General features: G+C 37.3%; 1 protein-coding gene across 2 annotated transcripts in view; it reads left to right on the top strand.

Annotated features, from left to right (window-relative positions):
* AMN1 (antagonist of mitotic exit network 1 homolog) overlaps positions 1–19,539 on the top strand; it is a 69,537-nt gene extending 49,998 nt beyond the window's left edge. For both annotated transcript variants that reach the window (XM_082635259.1, XM_082635258.1), the window contains exons 6-7: positions 5,066–5,177; positions 17,895–19,539. In XM_082635259.1, the coding sequence (XP_082491385.1) occupies positions 5,066–5,177; positions 17,895–17,968 (186 nt within the window). In that variant the 3' untranslated portion in view covers positions 17,969–19,539. The remainder of the gene's footprint in view (positions 1–5,065; positions 5,178–17,894) is intronic.
* Positions 19,540–19,631: the final 92 nt, after the last annotated feature.

Genomic DNA, 19,631 nt, shown 5'->3' on the forward strand with positions numbered 1-19,631 from the left:
ATGGATGAAAATACTGAAAATTTATCAATGTAAAATGACATTCTTTAGAATTTTCATGTCTGACTGATATTTTTACCAGGAATACTTATTCTCTTGCCAGTGTATTTTTCTTGACATCGTATTTATTCTCTTGCCATCATCTTTTTTTTGAATCCATGAAGGGATCCAGACTATACCACTGTGGCATAAAAATTATTTTGATCTGAAGATGTCTGAGAAACAAGGGTTAAAAAAAAAAAAAAAGACTTTGTCTTAAACCCCACCTTCCCCCATCTGCCTAAAAGCAGACCCTTCCAAAAGAATTCAACTGCCTCAAACCCCCTTTAAGGTAGGCTTCCTATATGTGGGGAAGTCAGATGACAAATTGCATTAAATAAATATTGTCACGTCAAGATTATTGTTAAGTCCATCTATTCTCCTAAAGGTCATTTTGTCTTCCCTAAAAAGTCACCTGTTTTTCTGAGTGTCCTTTCTCCCCCTCCCCTTCTCCTATTAAGATGGTATATAAACTCTAAATTCTAGCCATTTCTTTGAGCCACTTTCTTTGTGAACTTGTGAATAAACTTCATCTTTTCTCTTGCTAATCTTACTGTCAGTTTAATTCGAAGGCTTCCAAAGACAAACATAAGAGGATAGAGAAAAGGTTTTTCCTCTCCAGAAGCCACATTGTGCGGCTGTTTAAAAAGATCATAAATTAGTGTTCAGCCTTTGTATTCAATGACTGATGTGATACCTGTAACCTATTTCTAAAATTAAGAAGCCTTTTGTCCCAAGATTTTGTTTTTTTCCTTTTTCAGTTTACAGTGTTTTATTTTGTTTTTACTCATAATTATATATATATATATATATATATTTTTTTTTTTTTTTTTTTTTTTTTTTTTGCCGTACGCGGGCCCTCCCACCGCTGCGGCCCCTCCCATTGCGGAGCACAGGCTCCGGACGCGCAGGCTCAGCGGCCATGGCTCACGGGCCCAGCCGGTCCGCGGCATGTGGGATCCTCCCGGACCGGGGCACGAACCCGTGTCCCCTGCATCGGCAGACGGACTCTCAACCACTGTGCCACCAGGGAAGCCCACTCATAATTAATATAGCTGTGCTTTTCAACAATAAGTCACATCAAATCCTTTTTGGAAGTAAGCTGGCTATAAATTAATTATAAAAGTTAGTAATCACTATTATAATAGAATGGTGGTGCCATGTTTTTGCCAAAATATTTCTGCTTGATTTAATGCTCAAATAGTTCTTTTGGTGATATTTATATATTTGCATCCTGCTTGTATTTATGTGTGTATGTGTATGTGTGTACATAAAATAGCATATATATTTTTACAAATCTTCTAATTAAGAAATTCCTTTCTTTAAAATATGAAGTTCCAAATTCCAAATTGCATTCTAACTGTAGGGACAATAACTGCCATAATTTTTACTGTTTAAACACTAACATTTGTTGAGCACTTACTACATTCTAGCCTCCATGCTACTGCCTTATATTCATTAGGTTATTCAGTTTTTACATTATCCTATAATCACCATCATTTCTTTTTTAACATCTTTATTGGAGTATAGTTGCTTTACAGTGGTGTGTTAGTCACCATCATTTTTAACAAAGTTCTCAAACAGATAACCTAGTTTATCACTTCCTAATAAAACCACCAGGAAATTAGTTGTTATGCAGTGGTAGGAAATATACCTACATATTTACTTCAGCTTTATAAAATCAGGAGCACCAACCTAAGCAGACTTAGGAAAAAATCCAGTAACCAATGTGTTGGTCATTGTAGTGTCATTGAATTTTTCACTTTTTCAGTTTACCAAAGCTTATTTCTGTTAAGTGCCAAAACATTTTAATGGAAATCTTTCCGAAATTTGTTAGAACTTAATTCCTTCCTTAAATGAATATATTTTAACCTTTGGCTCATAGCATCTTTCTGACCACAATTTCTGACTGAAACTGAAATACAAATGTCTTCATCTTTTTAACTGATTCTTCTCTTTTGGGTAACATGTATGCCTGCTATTTATTAGATACCCTGTTTTAATCTGTTGCTTTTAATTTGTTCAATTCTGGACAATTAAATTACCAATGTTGCTAAATAGTTTATAATTTGAAAATAAATTTGATTAAAAGTCTAAGGACCTCTCCTAAAGACTGACATTTAGTACAAACGTATGCTACAGTGTTTGTTGAATGTCAGGATTGCCTCTGAAATCTCTGTTGATCTGAGTTCTCAGTGAGCATGGACCATTTTGTTCATCACTTTGTCATCATTTTATCCCCAGGTTTGACTGCAGTTCCAGACATAGGGTAGCACCTAATAAATCTTATCATATTCTTAACTTCATATTACAGTCATTTTATAGTTTCCTATAGTCTTCATGATTAAAAGTTTCATTTGCTGTATAAAATTATTCATTTATTAAACAAATATTTATTGAGTATCTGCTATGTTCTAGGCACTGGCATATCAGAGAACAAAAATCTGTCCATGTTATGTATCACTTTCCTTTAATCATTTTTCTAATGTTGGTAATTCAGATTATTTACAGCTTTTAGCTACTAGAAATATTCATATGTTGGGACATATCACTTTTTTCTTCCATTGCTATAATGAACTCTCCAAAATGAAACAAGTGGATCAATAGGTATGAATCCTTTTTTTAATGGTCCCAAATTCATATTGCTGAATTGTTTCCCATAAAGGTTATGTTGTGAATTCACAGTTTTTGCTAGGACCCCAATTTGCCAGAGGTGAACATTTTCTTTTTTTTAATGCCTTAATATATTTTAAATGAAACCTGACTTGAACACTGTTCCTTCCATCTCTTGTTCTCAGTTGTACCTCATTGTCTGTAGCCTTTGCCAATTCATATCATAGGATGCCTTTGCCAATGTATAATATACAATGCTTTCTGCCTCAATTTTTATGAGTTTTCAATATATTCAAGTTTCCTTTATTTCTAAGATATGATTAATTATAATATGTACACCAACATAGTATTTCTTTTCTCCTGAAAAGTTGATATTACCATAAGTATACATATCAATTACCACATGAATCTTATTTCCAGAGTTAAATTCTTTTAATGTGGGCAAATATACATAAAAATTGCTATTTTAACCATTTTTAGTGTACAGTTCAGTGGAATTAAGTACATTCACATCATTGTGTAGCCATCACCATTAACTATCTCCAGAACTTTTTCATCATCCCAAATTGAAACTCTTTACCCTTTAAACAGTAACTCCCCATTATCTTCTCCCCCAGCCTCTGGCAATCTCTGTTCTATCTTCTGTCTTTATGAATTTGCCCATTATAATCACATTTTTTTTAACCCATTCATCCATTGATATGTTTCCACCTTTTGTCCATTGTAAATACTGCTGCTATGAACATAGGTGTACAGATATCTGTTTGGGTCCCTGCTTTCAATTCTTTTGGGTATATCCCTAGAAGTGAAATAGCTAGATCATATGCTAATTCTATATATAATTGTTTGAGAAACTGCCATACTGTTTCCATAGCAACTGTACCCTTTTACATTCTCACCAGCAATGCAAAAGGGTTCTGAATTAGAACATTAAACAAAAGATAGATAATGTTTCAAATATATGAAAAAGTATAGAAAGTAATATAACAGAGACCTGTGGACCAAACACTGGAATTTTAACATTTTCTGCATTTGTTCCAGTTCTTTTTAAAAAAATTATTATATGTTACATCTAAAGCTCCCTCCCCTTATTTATTCCCCCTTTCTTCCTTCAGAGGTAACCACTCTTCTGTGTATCTGTCCTTCCATATTTGGATACTTCATCTCTCTCTCTAGGCATATGTGTACGTATGTGTATATATATCCATAAATAAGATATTGTATTGTTTTATATGTTTTTAAATAGTACATAATAGTTTCATAGTGTGTGTGTTATTTTACAATTTGCTTTTTTATTCAAAATTATGTTTTAAAATTTTTTCAAGCTTTATTGAGGTTTAATTTACATACAATAAAATTCACCTATTTTAAGTGTACAGTGTGATGAATTTTGGTAATTGTTATACAGCCTTGTAACCACGACCACAGTTAAGTATAGAATATTTCCATCACCCTAAGAGGTTTTCTCCCATCCATTTGCAGTCAGTGCCCTGCTGTGGCCCCCTCCCACGCAACCACTGATTTTGTCAGTATAGTTTTGCCTTGTCTATACTTTTACATGAATGGAATCATGCAGTAAATTGTCTTTTGGTTTTTTACTTTTTTCTTTTGCTTCTTTCACTTGGCATAATGTGTTTGAGATTCACCCATGTTGTTGCATGTGTTAATATTTCATTCTTTTTTTTTGCTAAGTAGTATTCCATAGTCTGGAATATGACACAGTTTGTTCGTACATTCACCATTTGATGGACATTCAGGTTGTTCCAGTTTTGGACTATTATAAATACTGCTATGTACATTTGCATACAAGTCTTTGTGTAGACATATGGTTTCATTTTGGGGGGGTAAATACCTAGAATGAAATTGCTGGGTCATATAGTTGAGTACATGTTTAGCTTTATAAGATGCTACCATACTGTTTTCTAAAGTGTCTGAACTAACATTATGTTTAAGATTTATGTCTGTTAATACAAATAGATATTTTTCATTGTAACTGTTCTATCTTATTACAATATATTAATGAACCACCATTTATTTACCCAGTCTCCACTTCTTTACTATTACAGATAATATTGCAATTGGCATATTTATAAGTTGTTTCCTTACACACATGTACAAGAGTTTCTCTCTATATTGTGGACATCTGCAGTTGGAATTGCTGGGTTCTGGGGCATACTTACTGTCAGTTTTAATAGATACTGCCAAATTGCCTTATAAAGTGGTTGGGCATTTAACTCTTAAAGCTGCTATACCTTCCAAATTACTACAGACTTTCACTGGTCCTTTCTATAGAGTTTTTCTTGCAAGTAGATATTTGGGTTTTTTGTTATCAGAGTACAGTATTTCCCAGGCTTTTCCACACTGTTATTATTGTCCTATTTTTTCTTTTGATTATACTTTCTTTATTTTTAAATAGGAGATTCATATGGGATATTGTGTGAATCTGACTGATGAGGCTGTAGAAGCTGTCCTTACTTGCTGTCCTCATATATGTATATTACTCTTCCATGGATGCCCCCTGGTAACAGGTTAGTATGAGGCTGCTTGGGTTCAAATCTTGGTTTCACCTTTTAATAACTGTGTGACCTTGAGTAAATTACTTAACCCATTCCATTATTCAGTTTCCTCACATTAAGTGGGTATAATGACAGTATCTACCTCATAAACTTGGTCATGATGATTATCTGACAACACTTCATATGGTGCCTAGCACATAGTGAGGGCTCAATAAATGTTAAGTCATGATGATGATGGTGATGGTGGTGATGGCAAATGCTCAGTAAATGTTAACTGCCTTGAGGAGGATGATGGTGGCAGTGGTAGTGGTCATGATATTAAACATTATACTTTATGAAGTCAAGTTTATAATATTACATCTTTCAAATATGCTAAATGACCTGCTTTTTTTCTAATTTATTTTATTTATTTACTTATTTATTTTTGTCTGTGTTGGGTCTTTGTTGATGCACACGAGCTTTCTTTAATTGTGGCGAGCGGGGGCTACTCTTGATTGTAGTGTGTGGGCTTCTCATTGTGGTGACTTCTATTGTTGTGGAGCACGGGCTCTAGGCGCACGGACTTCATTAGTTGTGGCACGCAGGCTCAGTAGTTGTGGCTCGTGGGCTCTAGAGCACAGACTCAGTAGTTGTGGTGCACGGGCATAGTTGCTCCACGGCATGTGGGATCTTCCTGGACCAGGGCTCGAACCCATGTCCCCTGCATTGGCAGGTGGATTCTTAACCACTGCACCACCAGGGAAGCCCCATAAATAACCTGTTAACTGTAATCTCATCAAGCTGTAGCCATTGAGATTCAGAATCATTTGGCTAATGTGGTACTTCACTAAAGTAGTCACAGCCCTTTTGGCTTGTATAAGAGCCATAGTACCCCTTTCACATCACCCCTACAGTGAGTCCCATACCACAGTATAACCAGGATCTTATGTGTGAGTCAGTACTTATGCCCAGCCCTTCCAGCTCTTTTTCCTAATTACAGTCTAATAGTTACTGTCCTAGAAGTCCTTTTTTTTTTTTGGTTTTGGTTTTGGTTTTGGGTTTTTTTTTGTGGTACGCGGGCCTCTCACTGTTGTGGCCTCTCCCATTGCAGAGCACAGGCTCCGGAAGCGCAGGCTCAGCGGCCATGGCTCACGGGCCTAGCTGCTCCGCGGCATGTGGGATCTTCCCGGACCGGGGCACGAACCCGTGTCCCCTGCATCAGCAGGCGGACTCTCAACCACTGTGCCACTAGGGAAGCCCTAGAAGTCCTTCTGACATCTTCTGGTTTTTCTTGTGTTTGGACTACCAATCTAAACTAAGCCTGTAATGGGTTGTATTTGGTTATCAGTGACATCTATAATGAAGACTAAATCTTATTTTAGGCAGACATCTCTCAGTACACTAAAGCCAAAAGTGACGTTAGAAACTGTTACCAGTGGGTACCTCTAGGGAAGGTTGTGGAGAAACAAGACTAGGAAAAAGCTTTCAGCATATACCCGTTTGTCCTTTTGAATTTTGTATCATGTGAATGATTTTACCTATTAAAAATTAGTAATCATAATTTTAAGAAAATAATTTAGAACCAGAAAAATTCATGTGACTGAGTACGGGGAATTGGTACATGTGAACACTATTCTGGGGGTTATGAGAAGGCAGGCAGAGGCTCTCTGGTCATCAATCAAGGCAGAAAATTATATTCTAACAAGTAGGCTATTATTGTAAGGTGGAGGAGACCATAATATGTGAAATGTAATAACAGCAATTTTTGATAATAGGTCTTTTCAGAATACCAACTAAAAGTATGTAAATCTACTCACTGAGCTATATGTAAATTTAATCAATACATTGAACAAGAAAGTGGTACTCATAAAGTGACTCCATTTTCCTCACACTATATTAATTACAAATTTGCTCTAAAGGGCCTAATATTTCCCAAAGCCAAATGAAAATCTCTGACACGTGCCACTAACTTTTCTTATCATTCTCAGATAGTTAAAAGTCTTGTCATTTCATATCACTGAAACCCTCTCATTTCAGCAATTAAAACGTCTTAGACCCATGTAATACTTCAAACAAGTTCAAATTAAAGCTTTTTGCTCCTCCAGTCAGCTCAAGTTTGCTGTAGGTGGAAAGGCTGCTGTGGGTAAGGGGACGTTATTAGTTTCTCTGTTTTACCACCTCACGCTTCTCTTCCTCCTTTCCCAGCTTGCCCACCATGGTTTCTGACCCCACCAATGTCAGTACAGGGTGGGACTGCGGTGAGCAGAAGGGAAGGGAAGGGAAAGAAAAGTCTAACTTGACTACTACCGCTGTGATCTAGCGTCAGCCCTGAGGGCTCTGTGGGGGAGCTGATCCTGATCCATACTCTCTCAAAAGTGGGGCACTTTTGATCTTCTTCAGGGTCCACTTTCCGCCACTCCCCTCATCAGTGCATATATCTCCTATATCTACAGTTCTCTTGATTCAAGCAAGTGTGTCTCTTCTGGCCAGTAGCTAGCATTTTCTTCCTCTGCGCCCAGGCAGCTGGCGGTACACCTTCAGTCTCTTTCTGCTGAGGTTTCCTAGACCATCCAAGGTGCTTTCATGAGCAAACTACAAGGCAACCCATGCCAGCCCACATCTGTCCACAGGAAACACAATACTTTAGACAGTAAGAGTGCAGGTTAGTTCCCAACTTCAGTCCTCTCTTTAGCTACATGGACTCTTACCATAGCCTTTTGTTTTTTAGTTTTCTTAGGTCTGATATTAGTGTAATGTGTTTCCCAAGCTCCAAGGGACAAATCAGATTCTCCAGCTGATCTCCTTAGAGCCCCCCTCACTAGGCTTGAAGGCAAGAGCAAGCACCTGCAACCCTCTTTCTACAACTCAAATCATAACTGTCTTCAAAGAAATCCTTTCTTCAATTTCCAGGTTTCCATCACTTCCCACTTTAACACTTTTATATCTTTGACTGGATGAGGCACCACGGATTCCAAAATGAGTTTTCAGCCAAGCATTTGCAAATCATGTACAAGTCTCATTTTGGAATGAGAGAGTAGCTGGTACCTCTAGTCCTGGAACCTTAGCTGAAATAGTTAATGTTTTAATGTTCTGTTGTATTTGTCTCAGGATAACTAGGCTACATAACATGTTATAAACTCAGCCTTTGCTAATTTTATCTTGATTACCTTTCTGGTTACAATTAGGAAATAGTTAATTTGGCATTTCCCCTCTACTTTTAATAGAAGTGAAGACAAACTATACACACAGTCAACCAGAAGAACTTATCCTTAGGCAGACTGCTTAAAACAATCATCAAAGACCCTATAGGTAATGAAATCTTTAGAAGGTACAACCAAAAACTTAAAATTTGCGTACAACAAGGCCAATAATAAAATGCTTAAAGGTGCCTGTATCAATATAGAAATGACTAACAAACAGGAATTTTGAAGTCTGGAAAATATGTTGCAGTCATTAGTCTGATTTTTAAAGCAGAAGACTTTTGAGATAAGTTATATAATTACTGAGATCACTGGAAACTAAAGATGTATTATCGGTGAATTCAAGAGAAATGCCTACCTGGTATGATTATAGATACTAGGAAAGCTTAATCCCACTAAATCTTTCCACATCCACATAATGGCTCAGAATACTGAATTTACCAACTATCTTGCTGCTGAGCAACAGCCACATAACCCCCCTCCTCAGCTCAGTCTTCTGGGAATTCCCTTACCTTACTCCCTTTCTGAGTAAGCGGAGGTTGTGTGGTGAGGGACTCCCCTTCCATGCAAACCTACCCAAGTGCTGCCCAATTAAAGCTCGTTGTGTGCTACTGCTACCTTGTGGTCGCATCTTTTTCCTTGATCTGCCCCCCAATCCCTTGATCTCACTAACTGCAGTTATATGTAGGGTGTTCTAGAAGACATCAAGGGATAAAGCATAAAACAAAATATGTTTATATGTCCAAATGTTTGGGAAATGCGACATACCACTCTAATGAATATTAATTTCTCAAAGGCTCTGAGAAATAACTATTGCTAAGAAACTTAACCTTTTTTTATCTAAGTGCCAGGGAGTTAGACGTTTTCCTCTACCCTTTTAGGTTCTTCCAGCTGGTCTAAGAATTAAATTGATAGGAGGCAGATTAAGAGGCGAAAATCAAACAAAGTGTAATAACATGTATACATGGAAGAGACCCAGGAGAACTGAGTAACTCACCAAAATGGCTGAAACCCTCACCTTAAATAACATTTTCAGCAGCTAAAGAGGATGTCGGGGGTAGAGGTTTGGGACTTCAAAAGGGAGGAAGGCAATTCACATGAAAGATGAAAAAGCAAATGTTTGGTGAACAAATATTTGTTGGGCCATGCAGCGCAATTGTGCCATAAAGGTACTCTCATCTCTAGGCCCTGCTGAGTTTCCACCACCACACCTAGCCCATATTTTTGCAGACAACCTCTGGCGATAACTTGATCTATACTTCTTTTAGGCAGTAAGGGGGAAGGTCAAAATTTCTTCTTGAGTCTTTTGGACCTTGATTGTTATCAGCTTGAAATAATCCTCATGCCAAAGAGACATTTTGGGGTGGCACGTTTTGCTCCCCCACCCAAGCATTTCCCACATATTTTTTTAACACAGAATAATTCATATATTATTATTTTGATCCCTCTTTTCACAGAAGAGGAAAGTGAGAAACTGAAATGGTATTGGTCCATTGTGACATAGTTTTTAATAACAGTGCTAAGATTAAACAAAAATCTCAAGATAAAGTGAAATGAGCACCAATTCCTAGTCTCCTACCATCTCTCCAAAACATTGAATAACTTAACTTCTATGGACCTCAACTTTTCCTTACATATAATTGTCAGTCATAAAATTGGGTGATCTGATAATAATATAAGAGTTCACATACAATAGCTTTTACCGATAAAGATTCTTAAAGAGAAAAAAAGCTGAAGTTTTTCAACTACCCAGATCATCTCTACTCTTCCCGCTTTCCCGTCAGCACCTACCATTGTATATTTTTGCTACCATCATTGAGTGAAAATAAAGTGGGCTGATATATTCACCTTATATTTATTTGTTAATTTCTCTTTTTTCCAGAGAAGACAAATGCTTTATTTTTGCCTGATAAATAAATGTTCTTTCTTCTTTCATGACACCTTATATGTTTCCTCTTACGTATTCATGTGATTCCTCACATCTGACTAGATAAGACAATAACGATACATATTCTATAAAAAGAATGTATGTATATCATATGTTTGTGCAATTCTAGTGTTATGTTATCCTCAAAGCAACCTGACCCCCAAATTGGCAGTGTCAACTGTAGTTACTCATCAGATTCCCTGAATTAATAGGTTTATCTTCTCCACTGTATTTGTAAGTTTTTATAAAATTTCTTAACATTACAATCAGACTGTAAGCAAAACTCCACATTATAAATTAAGTCTTGAAACTGTTAGAAGGACTCTGATTTTATTTCTGCAGAAGAGACCAAAAAACTAAGCTGCTATTTAAAATACTGTAGATCATAGACATTATGGAAACAGAAAATAATTTTTAAACGTATTAAATTATTTTAATTTAAATTATGTCTGCAATGGTTTTCAGTAATTTCAACTCACACAATTTTATTAATCTCCTACAATGGACGTGCATTTCAGTTTCTATCATCTAGACATGTTTCACAGTAATCACAGGCATCGTTTAGGTTTTAGAAGGGCAATAAAGCAATTAGCACTAGAGTCCCTATGTTTACATTGAAAGGCAGAAAAACCCAACAGGAAATCTGCCACTTTGACTGAATCGACTCAAATTTTAGTGATATCAGAGGATTTGTTTCAGCTTGATTACTTTATAAGCAAGTTCTTTACTTAGATTCCTGTATAATAAATGTCAAGATTTACCACAAAGAGACAAGTGGTTTGCTTCAGAGTTTCCCTGTAATTAAAGCTGATTCCTTGCTTCAAGGACAACTACTTTTTAAGTTTCATATATATATATATGTTAAGTTTCATATATATATATATATATATATATATATATTTTTTTTTTTTTTTTTTTTTTTTTTTTTTTGCGGTACGCGGGCCTCTCACTGTTGTGGTCTCTCCCGTTGCGGAGCACAGGCTCCAGATGCGCAGGCTCAGTGGCCATGGCTCACGGGCCCAGCTGCTCCGTGGCATGTGGGATCTTCCCGGACCGGGGCACGAACCCGTGTCCCTTGCATCGGCAGGCGGACTCTCAACCACTGCGCCACCAGGGAAGCCCTAAATTTCATATATTTTATTTTCTAAATCCTGTATTATTCTCTTTCCTTATCATTACTTATTCATACATTACTAATCCAAAATTACGAAACTTCTTTATGCCGTACACTGTAGTGAAGCATTAGAACCTTGATCATTGTTTGTAAAAATGTGTCCAGCCTCACTTTTTTCACTGTGTATTCTGTAAAAATGTCTAAATTACATTTTCCTTGATCATTTGAAAAACTTAGTTTAACTTTTATTTCCCATAGTTTCTTCTTTTTCTTGGGGCTCCAAAAGCTCCCGTAATGAATCTCTTTCAAAAAGTGGTCTCCAACTACATTAGTCAGAGATTTTTAGAAAGATGGTAAAAGGTTCCTTAGAGGTCATCTACACAACTCCCCTGTTTTAAAGATAAGGGAACAGAGATACAATGAATTTAGGTGGCTTGCCCCAAATCTTAGAAATAGTTAATAGTAGAACTGGAAGTAAAAACCTAAATCACCTAATCCACAGTTTCTACTTCTTTCCCCAGTAGAGCAATTTCCTAAGCCTTTGGTGTCAAGTGGTTTCACTATTAGTAGAAAAGGGAAGGAAGTAGGAGAGCGACATCAAGCATCAGTAGTGTGATTGGTATAAACGACCTTTAGAGTCTTTTTCAGTCCTGAGAGTCTGTGTTTCGGTGAGTGGCAGAATAAGCCACCCCAAAATATGCCTCTTTGGCATAAGGATTATTTTAAGCTAATTTTTCTTCAGAAATAGCAGACACTGGAGGAGCTCTGAAAGCAGTAGAAGTTACCCTTTTGTAAGGAAAATATACATTTATAAAGGAAATCTCCATTTGTAAAGTGTCTCCCTCTCTGTACTAAGAAGGGAAGGGTGACTCTAAATCAGAATCATATTCAGTGGAGAAGGCACTGACTTAAATCTGTATAGTGAATCTTACTGTTACCAAACCGAAATCAGGTCTCCTTCCTCTGTGTGCAGCAAAGCCAATCTACTGACACCAGGTTGTGGTGCAGGGTGCAAGCAAGGAGAAAGGACAGCTGATGCTCAAAAGGCTGGAACTCCCTGATGGCTTTCAGTCAAGGGTTTTGAAGACAACGTTAGGGATGAGGGTCACAGGGTGTGTGATCAGCTCGTGGACATTTTTCTGATTGGTTGGTGGTGAAATAACAGGGTGATGTTCTGGGAATCTTAATCATCAGTCTCCTGGTTCCAGTCAGTCTGGGGTCTGTGTGCTGGTGGTCAGCATGTAGTCAACATCCTTCACCTGGTTGGGGGTGGGGTAGGGTGGGGTCCTAGTTTCTGCAGAACAACTCAAAGATATGTCAGATTGTTATCTCTATCCCTTCAGGAGGAACTAGGAGTCCTGTGACTCTATTGTTCAAGCTATTATTACTTTTCTTGCTTGCCTGCTTTCTTTGTTTCTATATTTTCTACTTCTCTAATCATTAACTGTTTGAGTCTGCTCTTTGGAACTTGGGGAAGGCCTAGGAGACGAAAGCTTTTTCTGCAAACAGGAAGTGGGAGACATGGAGGGGCTTGTACCCAGGAGGGCCCAACAGGGTCCTGCCTGGTTTCATTACCCTTGTCTACTATGCTTTTCTTGGTAACTTCCCATAACCGGTCTCCCAACAACCCCAAAATCTTTCTTTTGTCTTTAGCTGAAGATGGTAGTTAAGGTGGTGGCTTGGGCCCTCTCAGGGAGTTTACTCATTTTTCCTGGGTATCTCCCATGTATACATGAAGTATACTTGTTGACAAACTTCTGTTTGTTTTTCTCTTGTTAACCTGTCTTTGGTCACAGGGGATCTCAGCTAAGAACTCAGAAGGGTAAAGAGAAAATTCTTTTTCCTCCTCCACAGTTTCTACAGAGTATTCTGGCAAGAGATATGAAATACTTAGAGACTCCACAGTTTCTCCCTATAGCGTAATAAACTTACAGGCATTGAATATTCCTACTATTGACTCACTGCTCTAAATACTCTATACTTTTATGGGGAAAAGAAAAGCAGCCTGAGTAATGTAATACTGCCCTCTAGCATCCAATTTTTAAAATTACATAAAAATATACTGTATGCTCACAACTAGAGGGAAAAGTGTTTTTCTATTTATGTACAATAATAAATTCCTACAAATATAGTCAGAAAACAAATATTTACATATAATATTTGATAATATATTCATAACTAGTAAAAATGCCAAAATAGTCTTAGAAGCACCAGCTAAAGTGAAATCGGAAAGTACACGTTTCCAATTTTGTTCTTTTTCAAAACTGTGTTGGCTCTTCTGGGTCCCTTGAATTCCTATGTAAATATTAGGATCATTTTGTCAATTTCTTTTTAAACATTTGCTGGGATTTTGCTAGGGATTGCATTGAATCTGTAGATCAGTTTGGGGAGTACTGCCATCTTAATACTAAGTCTTCTGATCTCTGAACATGATACTAAGTCTTCTGATCTATGAATATGGACATCTTTCCATTTATTAGATCTTCTTTGATTTCTTCCAACAATGTTTTGTAGTTTTCAGAGTATAAGTTTTTCACTTCTTTTGTTAAACGTATTCCTAAGTATTTTATTCTTTTTGATGGTAATGTAGATGAAATTATTTTCTTACTTTCATTTTGTAACGGAACCCAGGTTTGGCTGCTTGCCACTAATATGCCAATAATTCAAGAGGCAAGTGTCAGTAGAAAAGAAAGGTGCTTTGGGACTTCCCTGGTGGTGCAGTGGTTAAGAATCTGCCTGCCAATACAGGGGACATGGGTTTGAGCCCTGGTCCGGGAAGATCCCACATGCCGTGGAGCAACTAAGCCCATGCGCCACAACTACTGAGCCTGCGCTCTAGGGTCCGCGAGCCACAACTGCTGAAGCCCATGAACCTAGAGCCTGTGCTCTGCAACAAAGAGAAGCCACCTCAATGAAAAGCCCGCACACCACAAGGAAGAGTAGCCCCCTCTCGCCACAACTAGAGAAAGCCTGCCTGCAGAACAAAGACCCAACACAGCCAAAAATAAATAATAGAAAAAATTAAAAGATATCACCATTAAGAAAAGAGGAAAAAAAGTGCTTTAATCAGAAAAGCCGGGGTGATTCCCTGGCGGTCCAGTGGTTAGGACTCTGTGCTTTCACTGCCAAGGATCCGGGTTCAGTCACTGCTCGGGGAACTAAGATCCCACAAGCCACACGATGTGACCAAAAATAAGAAGGAAAAGAAGAAGAAAGAAAAAGAAAAGCTGGCAATCTGGGGAGATGGTAAACTCGTGTCCAGACACCAACTCCAGAGATTCTGCTCAGCCATGAGAGTTTTTAAATGGAAAAATGGGGGAAAGAATCTCATTGAATCATTGAGGCATGAGGTTGGGTTTTGCATCATTCTCCATTGAGTGCAGACTGGCTGACTCTTTCTTCAGAGAGAAGAAAACCTTGCCTGCATGGTCTGCCTGCAGGATTGCTAAGGGAGCTGTTGGGGATAGAAAGCAAGTCATTTTTTTAACTGCTTAATTCTTCATTCTTACTTCTTTTTATCTAGGAAAAGAATCAACAGGTTAGACAAGGCATCATGTGCATTCAGGAGAGCATAAGTTAGGAGTTAGTTTCAATTGCTTAGTGATCTCATTCCTATAATTAGGTTCTTTTAAGGTTAGAGGGGAACCCAAATGGGAAAACAGGAAAAGGGCAAAGAGCTGCTTTTAATTTTTGGATTGTTCATTGTGTAGAAATAATTTGATTTTTGTATATCGATCTTGTGCCCTGCAACCTTGCTGAACTCATTTATTAGTTCTAATTTTTAGTGGATTCCTTAGTACCATATTACCTAACTACAAATAAAGTTTTACTTTTTCCTTTCCAACATGAATGCCTTTTCCTTTTCTTCCCTAATTTCCATGGCTAGAACCTCCAGTGTAGTGTTGCATAGAAGTGGCAAAAGGAGAAATCCTTATCTTTGTTCCTGATCTTAGGGGGAAAATATTTAGTCTCTCACCATTAAGGATAATGTTAGCAGTGGGTTTTTCACAGATGCCCTTTATCAGGTTGAGGAAGTTCCTTTCTGTTTCTGGTTTGTTGAATGTTTTTATCATGAATGTTGGATTTTATCAAATGCCTTTTCTGTGTCTATTGAAATGATCGTGTCGTTTTTGTCCTTTATTCTATTAATATGGGTGCCATAGGCAGAAAAATGTCCCCACCCAAAGATGTCCATGTTCTAATGCTCAGAACCTACAAGTATATTGACCTTAAAATAGGGAGATTATCCTGGATTACCCAGGTGGGCCCAGTGTAATCATAAGGGTCTTTTAAAGTAGAAGAGGGAGACAGAAGAAGGAGGACCATAGAGATGGCAGCATAAGAATGACTTTGTCCAATGTTGCTCACTTTGAATGTGGAGGAATTCAAGGAATGTGGTGGCCTTTAGAAGCTGGAAGAGTCAGGGAGGTGGATTCTCCCCTAGAGCCTCCAAAAAGAATGCTAAGCTCCTAATACCTGCTTTTAGCCCAGTAAGACCCATTTTGAAATTCTGACCTTCAAAACTGTACAATAATAAATTTGTGTTGTTTTAAGCCATTAAGGTTGTGGTTATTTGTTACAGCAGCAAGAGGAAACTAATACAGTGTACTACATTAATTGATTTCCAGATGTTAAACTAACCTTGCATTCCTGGGGTAAATCCCAGTTGATCATGGCATATAACCCTTTCTGTGTTGCTAGATTTGGTTTGCTTGTGCTTCATTGAGGATTTTTGAGTACATATTCATAAGAAATACTGGTCTGTTGTTTTTTGTGTATGTGATGTTTTTGTCTGGCTTTGGTGTCAAGGTAATATTGACCTCAGAGAATAAGTTGGAAAGTGTTCCTCCCTCTTCTATTAGTATAACCACTACAGCTTTGTTACAGTTGCTGTCTGCATGATATATCTTTCTCCATCCTTTTACTTTCAACCTATTTGAAACCTGTCCTTAATCTAGATCTCCTGTAATAACAGACTTCCTCTATAATAACTGATATTTTTTATGACAATGAAAACTGCATTTGTTATATTTTTAGCTGCTTTTAAAAAAATTAGCTGCTGGGCTTCCCTGGTGGCGCAGTGGTTGAGAGTCTGCCTGCCGATGCAGGGGACACGGATTTGTGCCCCGGTCTGGGAAGATCCCACATGCCGCGGAGCGGCTAGGCCCGTGAGCCATGGCCGCTGAGCCTGTGCATCCGGAGCCTGTGCTCTGCAACGGGAGAGGCCACAGCAGTGAGAGGCCCACGTACCACAAAAAAAAAAAATTAGCTGCTGAAGTAAACCTTCGTTTTCACAACTATAACTTCTTGTTTCCAAACACTCTCTAGTTCTCTTTCTTGCACTAAATCTTTAATGTTTTGGCTTATTTTTGTTTTACTTAAAATAAAACTTAGTAACAGTGTGTTGGGCCTGCTTTTTTTCCTAGTGGTCTACGAAATCTTTAAGTCTGAGAACTACTAAACTAGAAATTTCCCAAGACTAGGTTAGAGATATGTTATACATACAACATAGGTTGTATCTATGGAACAAGTTTATTAAACTCCTGAATAATTTTTAAAGTAATAAAATTTTAGCAGTATTTTTGCATTAAAGCATTAAAAGCATTAAAAGATATTATAAAACTGACTTTGCAAAAGATATGTAAACTATATTAAAATCACTGCTATATATTGTGAATAATTGAAAACCATCTAAATGTCCAGTCATACAGATTGGTTAAATTACAAGGAATTCATGTAATAGTTATCTATTTAAAATTGTGTTTTATAAATATTATATGACATGGAAAAATGTTCAACTACAGGTCAGGTTGTCCTGTTCTAGTAACTACTCTGTCCCCTAACCTCTATGGGCATGTTGCAGCTTCCCAAGGTGTTTTACCATACCTGTTGGCTTTTTTTTTTTTTTTTTTGCGGTACCCGGGCCTCTCACCGCTGTGGCCTCTCCCGTTGCAGAGCACAGGCTCCAGACATGCAGGCTCAGCAGCCATGGCTCACGGGCCCAGCCGCTCCGCGGCATGTGGGATCCTCCCAGACCGGGGTACGAACCCGTGTTCCCTGCATCGGCAGGCGGACTCTCAACCACTGCGCCACCAGGGAAGCCCCTGTTGGCTTTCTTTAATCATGCTTTCTTTAATCACTCCTTTGTAGTTAAAACCTGTTCAAGCACCCTAGTTTAGTGTGTCATCTACTTCCTGCCAGGACCCTGAGAAACTTTAACTCTATTACTCTCTGGTTGGTGAAATTAAGATGAAATTACAGAGAAAACAGTAAATACCTGTTTTTTAGAAGTATTACTATAATATGTTTACTGCAGCTAATAATAGTGATGGTTACCACTAATTAAATGTATTTTTAGCTTATAGTATGCTTTATATATCATCTCATTTAATCCTTTAAATAACCCTATGAGATATAATAGTTATCATCATCCCCAGTTTATACATGAGGACACATTCAATATCTTTGATTACTGTGAATTAATATATTGTCATTGCTTTCTTTTGTAGATCATTCACGAGAAGTCTTGGAGCAATTAGTAGGCCCAAACAAACTAAAGCAAGTGACGTGGACTGTATATTGATGCTTATTGAAGCTTATCAAAGCTATGATCTTCATACTACTTTCCCAGGGAACAACGATCTAGAGATTGGCTTTCCAATAATATGATTTATGCTTTGAAGTTAACCAGGCTCTTAAACATTTTAATAGCGCTATTATTTCTATGTTTGTTTGAGGAGTGATTGTTCTTGAAATGACAATCCTAGCATGCCCTCTGATGTATTTGGGAAGGGTATTGTGTTTGTTTCTTTAATAGCAAAGTTTTAAATTACCTGCTTTCCCTGGAAATTTCCTTCTCCTACCTAGATATTTGAGCTGCTGTAAGAGAAATTTACCAATATGGATAAACATTAGGAGAATTCTAAGTAAAGTTATTTCTAAAAGCATAATTACCTTCCTAGCTATTTTTTGGCTGCTACCTTCCAAATTATTTAAATGTCCACTGGCCAAAAAGCAAAGCTGAACATCAGGCCTGTAACTTCTTCACAGAATTTATTATTTCAATGAAACAAAGAAATATAATAGTTTAATGTCATAATCCAGGACATCATATACCTTAGCCATTCAGCATATGAATGTTACTGAGTATGGCTACTTTTCCCAAATACATGCTATTCATCTACAAACTTTCATCCTTAAAAACTGCAGTCAAGAATATGTAAGAATGAGTAAACACGAAATGTCATCACAGAGGTGGTATCCTGAAGCTCTACTGGTTTCACATTGTGAAATAAACACACAGGTTTTAGTTTTCAAATGAAATGTATTACTCTCTATAATCACAAAATTCTGTGAAGTATACTGTGCTTAAACTACCCCCAAATTCAGCATAGTCCCTGTGCCATGAGCCTGTCTCAGTGGAACTTTCTTAAAGATTTCCTATTTTAACTGTGATGTAGTGAATAACAGGGAAAGTGTGGTATGGTAGATTTCTTGTATATGTTTAGAAGGAAGGGTTTACATTTTCAACTCTACTTCTTGTCCTTACTATTAACTACTTTATAAATGTGATATGTTTATAGCATAGATAACATATGTTGCCACTGCAAAGGTGATACATACGTATATATGTGTAAAAATGTGTAAGGCCTGTTCCATCTATGAAATTTTTCTAAAGACAAATTCAGTAAGATTTAATATTGAATACCTAACCAAGTCAATAGCTTTTTCTGCTTTGGGGGAAACTAGTTTCAAGATCTAAGGTATCAGATGTTTAGAGTCTATAAAGGATTTATCATCCTAAAGCAGTTTGCAGCTTGATCTTTTTTTTTTTATACTGCTAGTTACCTTAGCTGTTTCTCAGCAGTCTGTTTAAAATTTGGGTCTCCCATCCCTATCCTACCTATCCCTGTCACCCTCACCTGTCACTCTAAACTCTATTTTTCCCCTTTCCATCTGTCACCATTCTGACATGTTTTATTTTTTATTTATTATCTGTCTCCCCACCCTAGTATATAAGCTTCATGAAGACAAATTATTTCTCTTTTTTTCACTGCTGTATCTCCAATACCTAGAACAGTGTCTGGTACATAATAAGCACCCAAATATTTGTTGAATGAATAGACAAGAAAATAAATAAAAGTAATACCCATACTTCAAGTTTCTGGTCTGTGACGTACAGAGATTGGAAGTCATCACTCCTGTCCTCACAAGATAAAAGCTGAACAAACTGAAAATCATGAAGC

This window comes from Mesoplodon mirus (assembly GCF_964341445.2).
Source record: "Mesoplodon mirus genome assembly, chromosome: 11".
Taxonomy (NCBI): domain Eukaryota; kingdom Metazoa; phylum Chordata; class Mammalia; order Artiodactyla; family Ziphiidae; genus Mesoplodon; species Mesoplodon mirus.